The sequence below is a fragment of the Pocillopora damicornis genome, chromosome 7 (assembly GCF_964200805.1).
Source record: "Pocillopora damicornis chromosome 7, jaPocDami1.2, whole genome shotgun sequence".
Lineage (NCBI taxonomy): Eukaryota > Metazoa > Cnidaria > Anthozoa > Scleractinia > Pocilloporidae > Pocillopora > Pocillopora damicornis.
In genome coordinates this window covers 8,481,516-8,491,511 of record NC_142676.1, presented here as the reverse complement: position 1 = coordinate 8,491,511, position 9,996 = coordinate 8,481,516, and the positions used below count along the sequence as shown (strand labels likewise).

The 9,996-nt window shown below is 38.9% G+C and overlaps 1 protein-coding gene across 3 annotated transcripts; it reads right to left on the bottom strand.

Annotated features, from left to right (window-relative positions):
• Positions 1-2,410: 2,410 nt before the first annotated feature.
• LOC113682632 (uncharacterized) lies at positions 2,411-9,343 on the bottom strand. 3 transcript variants are annotated; one of them, XM_089212919.1, is made up of 8 exons: positions 9,006-9,066; positions 7,143-7,229; positions 6,400-6,549; positions 5,283-5,417; positions 4,639-4,764; positions 3,947-4,212; positions 3,806-3,916; positions 2,411-3,072 (listed from the first exon to the last, which is right to left on the bottom strand). In XM_089212919.1, exons 2-8 carry the CDS (start codon positions 7,207-7,209, stop codon positions 2,644-2,646), a joined length of 1,284 nt encoding a protein of 427 aa, XP_089069045.1. In that variant the 5' UTR covers positions 7,210-7,229; positions 9,006-9,066; the 3' UTR covers positions 2,411-2,643. The 3 variants fall into 3 exon arrangements, with proteins under 3 accessions (XP_089069045.1, XP_089069044.1, XP_089069043.1); XM_089212918.1 differs by lacking the exon at positions 9,006-9,066 and adding an exon at positions 9,091-9,343 and having other exon boundaries at positions 3,806-4,212; XM_089212917.1 differs by having other exon boundaries at positions 3,806-4,212; positions 9,006-9,067.
• Between the last annotated feature and the right edge of the window lie 653 nt (positions 9,344-9,996).

Below are 9,996 nucleotides of genomic sequence, written 5' to 3'. Positions count from 1 at the left end.
TTTTCATTGGTCTAGATGAAATTGTCACGTTATGAATTATTCAAAAACGACAGGTGTTTAGGATTTTAGTCACTAAATTTGACATTTTTATCATCGAATGATTGCAAAACACATCAACCTCACAGCCTCGGCGCTCGGCAAGGTGCCCTTCATATGAAATAAAACAAACACCGTGGTTACAGTTTCTCTCGAAGGACTCAAATGCATTTCATAAGAATCTGATATTTTGACAATGAAAACGCTCTACTAAAGCGGATATTTAATCCATTGATAGCTTTAGGTAACATGATATGGTAAATAGCATAAAAAATTCTGAAACACTTTGAATAATTTTTCAGCGGAAGCGTCTTAAGCCTAAATTTATGCCAAATTTCAAATGGTCTCTAAACTTTGAGAGCGAGACTTTATTTTATCAATAGATATTCTTAACACCACAATATGAAAATATCGAGGACTGTAAATTTATCTGTGGTCTTGCTACGTTTTTAACACGATGCATTTCCATCGATTGAAGGAATTTTTATACCAAGGCGCTAAGGCCATGGAAACAAACGGCTTCAACAAATATTCAAACAATTAACATGGATTTCATTATAGAATAAAACAGGATTGACAGAAAAAAATGTGAATTTCAACAAAGAAAAATAACTTTTAAAGACAAACATACTATGAGGAAATTTATTCTATTTTGAAAACGTTTACTTCTGGGTATGCATATGTATCTAAAATCTCTGAGGAAACCTGGTGCAGAGTAATCAGTTATCCCGATGAGTGAGAGAGGTCTGAGTGCGACACGGTCAAACGTGGGCATGCGCTGCTGAACCAATTTTGGGCCAGGCGCATGCCAATTTCCAGCATAAAAACTTCAATGACAACCAGGACACGCGTAATTTCCAAATAAAAAAGGTTTTTAAACATCTAAAGGAATCTGTTAAAGCAAGAAAGGAAGAAGAAAGGACTAAAGAATTCTCAGGCACTAACTTTATCCAGTTACTATTGCCACGTTTTTAAAGCATGTGACTTATTAACTAGTGACATTGTTTTTAACTCGTTGATTATAGCTTAATTCTGACAGGTATCGGGAGGTTTCGCCCCAGTTTAAGTTCACCACTACCGATTCATCTCCTTCATGATTAGTTCGTCTCATCAAATATAACAAATTCAGTTGCTCTCAATTCAAATCCCGTAGTTGAAACGGTCCGAAATGATTTTGTATGTTTTCGCAATCTCTCTTAAAAGTACCTTCGCAAACATCTCTATGCCAGTAGATTAATGTTTTTTTAAGATGGCTTTCTTGTTAGTTTTTCCATGCTGATACCATCAGGGAATCCACGGCAAGAAGATTTCTCTACTCCTTTCCATCTCGCTTTATGATTTAAGCCATAGATGACGCTGTCTCCAAGTGGAGAGTTGTTGAATTGTCTTTATTCCCAATAAAAATGTCGATGAGTGACGAGTTAGGGCTTAGAGACGTTTAGGATGACATCTCTGCTTGGTCCCTGGCGGTGTCTTTGTCTGTAACGCCCTAAGATTTTCTGAACAGCACATATAAAATTTCGCATAACATTTCGCTAACTATTAAGCACGAAATGAAAAAAAAAACAAAAAAAAACGCGCCTTTCACCCTTAGCTAACCTCAAGAAAAGTTGCTCTCGATCTTGCTGCGCCTTTCTTGGGCAAGAGGTATGGACGGCTGCCGCTGGAGTAAAGAGTAAGCAAACTACACTTATGCTGTGTTAATGCCTAACTACCCAGTTAGCCTTGTGAGGGAAAGTTTGGCTTTGTGTGCTTTAGGAAAGATCAGTCACAAAATGACGTTAGGGATTGTGCAATGATAGACAAAAAGCTCACTCACTTGTACGCTAAAAAAAAAAGAACGAAAAAACCCAGCCCTGACAGAGAGAGCAGTTTTGGTGCTACCAAATGCAAATTTAAATTGATCGGCAAAGACGCTCAAATTGCGATGTATCATTTGGAACTGGTTGACCCAGTAGTAACAGGGACTAAGTTTGGAGGCTCCGACCGAATTCCTCATTTGTCTACATGGAATATTCACAGTCGTTTATTCACCACTTCACTGGTTTATTTTGAACCAACACAGTAACCAGCTCCCAGTTAGCTCAGTTGGTAGAGCACTGCATCGGTATCGCAGAGGTTATGGGTTCAAATCCCGTACATGCAGGCCTGAGTTTTTTTCAGGCCTTCTTTTCACTACTGATTAAGTAGTGTTCATTACTGGGAAGATCGCTTTCATACTCACAGATGGAATATTGTTCACAAATGTGTTTGAATTCTTGGAGATTCAGGTAAATAAGAGTAACCCCACTGTACCGTTGGGATTGAGATTGAATAGCATCAAGTGTGAAAAACATAGGTAAATATTATGGGAAAATTAAATTCCCTTTCGAGATTTGTCGTTTTATAATTTATTTCTCTTTTAGGTCTTCACAATATGAGATACTGACCAAGGAATCGTACTTGAGACGAACGTCTCAACCTGTGCTGTAATTTGTGTATAAAACATTAATTCCGGCTGTTCCAAGAGATTTATCAGTAAAGAATACTTAATCTATCTCCGACAGACATTTTTCTTTCAGTTACAGGATGCGTTGAACTGTGATAACGGGTGAAGATTTCGGCGACTCAATTTCTTCTTCCTTTGCGTTTCTTCGAGTCATGATTTTTCCTCTTACGGTCCTTGTGCTTCTTTTGCTCGCTTTTTTCTGACTTGTGACCTTTGTCGTAAGTTGCAGGTGCTGCAGGGGGAACCGCCGCTGGATACGGTGCAGGAGCTGGTGCTGGATAAGGGGCCGCTGCTGGTGCTGGATAAGGGGCCGGTGCTGGTGCTGGTGCTGGATAAGGGGCCGGTGCAGGTGCTGGTGCTGGATAAGGGGCCGGAACTGGTGCTGGTGCTGGATAAGGGGCCGGAGCTGGTGCTGGTGCTGGATAAGGGGCCGGACTTGGTGTTGGATAAGGGGCCGGGGCTGGTGATGGAGAGGGCTCTGGAGAAGGAGATGGAGCGGGCACTGGAGAAGGTTCTGGGGAGGGCACTGGTGTGGGTACTGGACTCGGCTGCAACAAAAATCCAGATTAACTATCCTTACTGCACGATGGAGGAAAGAGTTCCTCAAAGTTAAGGTGGCTATCGACTTCAAGGCTGATTTCACTGAACTGAACATTGCATACGTTTAGATACGTTCAAACACATTCAAAATGAACTGTCCTTATAGGATTCAATCATGTTGCTGGCTCGTTTAATTAACAATTGGCATTTTTAAATGCAGATGATAAATGCCACCATGGGCAGGCGAGGAATTTAAATAAACAGAGAAAAAAGAAAAAGGATTGGATTCAAATGTCGGCCTGAGATTTTTAAAGTTCATCTGACACGATTTAGCCCATTAGAATGCCTTAAACTGGAAACGAGGCAACCCAGAAATAGATCACCCAAGGGGCTTCTTGGAAAATCTGTTACAGTTTGCCTATATAAATTTACAAGTAATGCCCTAAGAGTGCTGCGGTCTTTACTTCTTTTGTAACTTAGTCAACAACTTACAGTCAACCAGTTGAGATTTCATTATTTCGTACTCTAATTTATTGGCTGGTTTTTAATATGTCGTCGGAATTTATTGTTTTAGTTCTGCCCTCCTACTGGTGTTTATTGTTTGCGTGCCATGTCCCTCCGCTACACTACAAAATTTACTACAAAATTCTCCTATTACAACAGGTTTAAAGTTAAAAATCCTGAAAAAACAAATTAACTTGAACTAGATGACCTGAGCACATCGAAAAAAAAATACCCTACCTGTGGTGCTGGTGTCGGATGAGGAGTTGGATATGGGTTAGGGTGGGGGTAAGGAGAGGGGTACGGAGATGGATAGGGATAGGGAGAGGGGTACGGAGATGGATAGGGATAGGGAGAGGGGTACGGAGATGGATAGGGATACGGGTACGGGTAAGGAGAAGGATATGGGCTCGGGTATCGCGCGGGATATGGGTACCCAGAAGGAATCGGATATTGTCCAGGCTGGAATTGATAGGGATGCAGAGCCTTTACGGGGTAGGGATATGGTTCGGGGGCTGGCCTGACTCCATGGTACTTCGCGCAACTATGAGGACATTCTCTCCTTATGTCAGAGTCTGTTTGACAGTAGCCATATTCTCCCCATATTGGGCAAACGGGATGTTTGTCCATTTTTCCAAACCCAGACTCTGAAAGAAAGAAGGTTTAACAGGTTTTCAGCTTCTTATTTCCTGGTTTTTAAAAGGTATTTGACGTATATCTTTCTTCAGTTTCTCTCCTTCGAGGTTCTAAAAAAAGCTCATTACAACTTTAAATCAAACATGGAATTATACAAGCCTGTGACTTTTCATTTGAGCTAATAATCCCAATCAATATACAAAAGCTTAATTGAACTCCCACCTTAAGAGTAGAAGTATAGTCGCATTGCAAAGGCAATGTCAAACGTATGGGATAGATAACAAATCGCTACCCAAAAAAACTACTTCCGGCGCTGTGGAATAGAATATTGCCTGTAGTATTTAAAATTCAGCCTCACGAAAATGGAGTCGAAGAGTGATTTACCATACTTTATCACTTCCTTGGTTTTTTTTATCATGGGTGCCAGATTTTCCTACCTGGGCCGCAGAATTGGCAGGAAAGTTTACATTTTTGCATCATGTAATCAGGAAGTAGCTGACATTCGCGTCTGCGGACCCCTACGTCACAATTTTCATCAAGATCCTCGCATTTCTCAGTGGCTCCTAACAAAGTATTATTTAAAAAATGAAGAAGTTATTGTTTTTCTAAGTTTACATCTTTGCATCATGTAATCAGGAAGTAGCTGACATTTGCGTCTGCGGACCCCTACGTCACAATTTTCATCAAGATCCTCGCATTTCTCAGTGGCTCCTAACAAAGTATTATTAAAAAAATGAAGAAGTTATTGTTTTTCTTGATTGATTAAAATATACCAGGCAAAAAACAACAGAGATAGTAAGTGAAGTTCTTTTTTCAACTAATCGTCTATTCATGGCTTTGTCCATAGCCCTGTTTTACTGATTCATTGCGAAATTCATCTGCTCATTCAATTTTACCAACACTGCTTCTCACAGAGTGGCAAAATATACTAATCTTGTCATAAACAAAGGTCGGCCCTTGAATAACTCGACGACAGTTCCATACTCAGACTTCGATCACTTCTCTTCTACCCCCATGGTTAAAATGGTTTGGAATGATCAACCGCGAGTAATGGCACAGAAATGCAATTCAAATCACGTACCTCCTCTTTTTGCGCACAGGTGACAAGATAATGGGCAATCTCGCACCATATCATGAAAATCTTTTAGACATTCCGTAGAAGTCTTGCCTTTACAGTCAACTTCTGGGTTATCTTCACAATTTTTTATGTTATAAGCTACGAACAACAAAAACAGCAAAAAAACCTAAGCTGTTAGCACGGTTGTATAACCCAGATATCACTGGTAGTCATTAAGGGCTTAGTTTAGTGTCCCAGTAATTAAGATCATTTATCATCAGTACTATATTCCGGTAGTTATCTGACCTAAAAATCACCAGAATACGTAAGGATTCACGAACATTACTTGAGACAACTTTAGAAATTCAAGCCATTATTCTTTTAACTAACCTGTTTCATATCTGTTTTAAAGATTCTTTTTTTTTTTTTTGATTCAATCCATCTATAGCGGATGGCTGACTGAAGTTATGGCTTTGTTTATTTAGAGATTTTTATTATTTTTTCTATTGTTATTTCTATCAGCTATTTGCATATGCCTTTATTTCTGTCCAGTTATTTTTATGTTGCAATCCGTGTTTCTGACACGTATACTAGTTAACTTAGTCAGTGATTATCAATGTTTACGTTTTTTTCTAAGAGCAATATATCCTTTAATAGTATATATGACACACAGGTAAATAATGCATTTACCTCATGTTGATTGGCTAGGTAAGACTCGATCAGCAAGTACTTTTCATCTCCGAGCAGTCGAAGACGAAATCGAGCGTCAAGAGTTCACTTTCCGACAACTTTTCGGTATATTGACGCTAATTAAATAAGTATTTTGGGGGTTTCTATGTGGTATATACTACAGAAATTATTCACCTTAGGGTCAGTAAAATTGATGGATATTTGCCTCCACTTCGGTGGATGATTGTTTATTATGGCACAATCAAGATACTAGGCTTTTAAGTTTTACTTTTTCCGTGGTATAGGCAATTGATTTCTTTCCCTGTTTATTTTTTTCCAAAATAGACGTGACGTTCGCGGAAATTTCTGTTTTGAAGATTAGCCTTATAGTTCCCTGCAGGCAAAGTAAGAGTGGAGTAAGACCCAGCCCCTGTTTTTCAAGGAAAAATTGAGCTAACTGTATTTCATTTACCTTCTTTGTAAGGAATCGTAGACATCAAGTCAAGAATTTTCTGCCCCTCCTCATCTCTCTCATTAAGTGCATCTCCGCTTCCGGAATCACTTCCAGATCCAGAACCTGGCTCATCAGCGGAAGTAAATGCACCCTTTTGTTCCTCGGTTCCTAGTAGAGTGTGTGATATTTATTTACAAATATTTACAAATTGACATAGTTTCCGCTTTTTTTCACTTCGGAATGAATTCTACATGTTGTAATTCTCGTTAGCTAGAAAATTATTGTAAGGAAGATCTGTGATTGCATGACCAAAGCAAAGGTTTCTAGAGACTTTTGAGTGTCACAGGGAAATCTTTGTCATCCCAGTTAGTTAAGTCATGTTTCAATCATGCCATTACCTCATGAAAAAGTTTTTCGGCATCTTTTCCCAAATTTGTACCATTACTCTACAATCTGAAACGGTGAAGGGCATTTTCGAAACGTGCAGCAAAGTCCAATGTGTTATCATAGCCTTTTCCTTCAGCGGAAGAGTTAGTTTGACCCACTTCAGGAAAACTTTTCCTTTTTAAACAGTCGCCAAACTTCCCTGACCCAAATTAGCAACTTTGATAAAAAAAAAAAAGTGAAAAGAAATCAAAAAAGCAATCCATTTGGTTTTGCTCCAAGAAATTTCGACGTTTAAAGATCTCTTTAAATTTTGATGGTAGAATCGATTCCTTCGACAGTTTATTACTGCCGCTGGATAGAAAATTGATACCTACCAAGGACAGAGGAGGCGACTGTAAAGCCTATCATAAATAATGCGTACCAACCAAGACCGAACTTCATCTTCTATTTCGGCTCACTATCTGCAAACAAAGTATAGATTATGTGACAAAAATCCTGAAAAAATAATCCGTCACTGTCAGACAATGATTACAACTTCGGGTTGCGAGTTGTTACCTCGACAGATTGTTCCTTTCGTTTACAAATGTCATCAAACAACGGTTAGAATGGGTTTAGCATGATAACGATTGATTGTCAAGGTCGAGGCTCGTGTTATCTTTCGAACTGAGCCATGGGGTTAGGCGTGTAACATAAACCAAGGCCTTATTAGTTCTTGCCATCCAAATTCAATCATTTGTCTTGTTTGTTCTATCATGGATGCTCGGAAATGCTTGTTTTCGGGGTGATTTTACCAAAACACTGCCAACCAAAGTTGGATTCTTGCTTGCAGGCGATCAGAATCGGATAGTGACACAGATGCATGATAATTAATTAGCTTTTGATAATTAGTGAGTCACTCCTTCAGATGTCCTCATGTTGAAAATTTTCTCTCTAAGACGCAAAGAAAGCTTTTGATTTATATATATATATATATATATAAATCATTCTTCAGGGGATTTTAAAATCCGCTGAAGAGTGATTTAATCGCGAAACTGGCTTCTATGTATTGAGCACTGTTATTCGGAAAAAACCGAAACACAGACCTTCTAGATATATATATGTTTTTTTTTCCTTTGGGGGGGGGGAGGGGAGGGGGTGTGGAGGGGGAATAGGCAAACGTGTGGAGAGGGAGATCTGACACACGAGGACAGATCTAACCACTAACCACCTAAGCTATTCCGTAAATGTGTATATTCCCTGTTGTAAACCAGGGTAGAGAGATTTCCTCAAGTCAAAAGTAGCACCCGGCGAAGGTAGAGAGTTGGAAACACTGTCATTGCGAAAAAGAAATTGAGGCAAAAAATCTGCCGATGGAAGGGGAATACAATCGAGTAAATTTGACTACCCTCTTCTATTCATGGTTGTCTTTCGTCTATACAAAGGTTGCTCAAGAATTAATGAAAAAACTAACCCCTAGTCAATTTAGTGTTAACAACTGAGTTGAAAAAATAAATTACCCACCGGAAAGAGTTAAAAGGCTAACGTTTTGAGCGTTAGCCCCTAGTCCCCCCCCCCCCCCCCCCACTGACGAAGGGATAACGCTCAAAACGTCAGCCTTTCAACTCTTTACGGTAGCTAATTTACATTTTCAAGTCAGTTGTTAACACCAAATTACCTGTTATACTCTCCCACTGACGAAACTTACCCCCTTAACTTTTTGTCAATTCTGACTAAGCGAACAGGCAGACAGGCCGACAAGTAAAACGCTAAGCTGGATATACATGTGGGTTTAATAAAGATAAATGAGTGAATATAATAAATTAAGTTACTGTGATGTTTCGAACGTTAGCCCTTTGCGTTTTCTAAGGCGTCGCATCATTTCTTGAGTTCGCCGTGTTGGTGGACCTATCTTCATGATTCCATCTTAATCTTGAGCTCCATCAGCGATACCACGAAAAATATTAACATTACACCAACGATTGCAACTTAATATAAATCGACTGACTTTAAGATGTTTATCTTTTTTGTCTTCCCATTGATAGGAAGATAAAATGAAAGGTATCTTGTTAAAAGGAAGACAAAGGTCTATTTAAGCAAAACCACTTCGACTGTAACAAAGAAAGCCTTTCGCGAACAGTAATGAGTAGTAATGAGTTGTAATGAACAGTAATGAGTTGTTTACTCATCACTTTAAACTCAAGGGTTTTAGGCCCACCCCGAAACTCAGCCAGTAAATGAAAATGTTTCGTTACACTTACCTTTTTCGAGTTGTCTCCCTAACAATTAACTCGTAAAAATACTTCTTGGATGGCAAATTAAAATAAAATGTTTCGTTACACTTACCTTTTTCGAGTTGTCTCCCTAACAATTGACTCCTAAAAATACTTCTTGGATGGCAAATTAATTTGCGATAGGGGAATATGACAAATAGCTAAAAGAGTTTTGTCTATCCAAGCATATCAAGAGAGTAATGGCCATGGCATGCAGGTATTAATGGCCGACAGTGATCACTTTTTAATGTGGGAACCATGAGATTCTAGCGCTCTGTTTTAACCGCTTCTTACCTAATGTCATAGACTCGACGAAGCGGTAAGTTGAAAACGTCTAAAAGTCACTTGAATTAACGTTAAACAAAAGATTTTAATTGAAACCTGTCAAACCTGCATTGCCCTGAAGTCAAGTTGTCACGTATCGTTAGCGAGTGAAACAGAATTCTCTTTGGACAGGTATTTGCTCAAAGTAATCGCAATTGATAACAGCTTTGGACTGCTTAGTTAATACCATTATTATTGCCGCAAAAGAAATTTTTCCTTAAGTTTGCTTGCATTTAAGTTATAATGTTTAAGACTGTGCTATGCCTTAATTGAGCTGGAAGAGGTGATTATAAAGGTTAGACTAATAGCGTCATAAGACCGCGCGACCGGTAACTTGCGCGTAAGAGGCAGGGAAAAGTCGTATTGATTTGCGCGTAAGAAGCAGGGAAAAGTCATTTTGACAATGCTTTTCAGTTAAAAAGGAGTATTTTGGTAATATTGTTTGTCCCTAGGATACCAGTTTCTCCAACAATAAGTCCACAATATTTAAACTGGTTTTAGTTCTCATTCATCATTATATCTTATATCCTTGAAAAAGTGGCAGGGAAATATTTTGAGATCAGTTTGTCTCTTGAGCTTTTCGCTTGTTGTCCATGACTCTGGGGTGTTTATATAAGAAAATCGTTCTCTTGTTTGGAGTGTGGGAAATAAAATT

Bases quoted from the DNA above. Each gene is read 5' to 3' on its own strand.
- LOC113682632 (XM_089212918.1), bottom strand. From the start codon at position 7,209: ATGAAGTTCGGTCTTGGTTGGTACGCATTATTTATGATAGGCTTTACA. The intron at 4,213-4,638 runs GTAGGAAAATCT...TCTTTCTTTCAG, and splicing joins CTGCCAATTCTGCGGCCCAG to AGTCTGGGTTTGGAAAAATG. The intron at 3,073-3,805 runs GTAGGGTATTTT...TTTTTGTTGCAG, and splicing joins ATCCGACACCAGCACCACAG to CCGAGTCCAGTACCCACACC.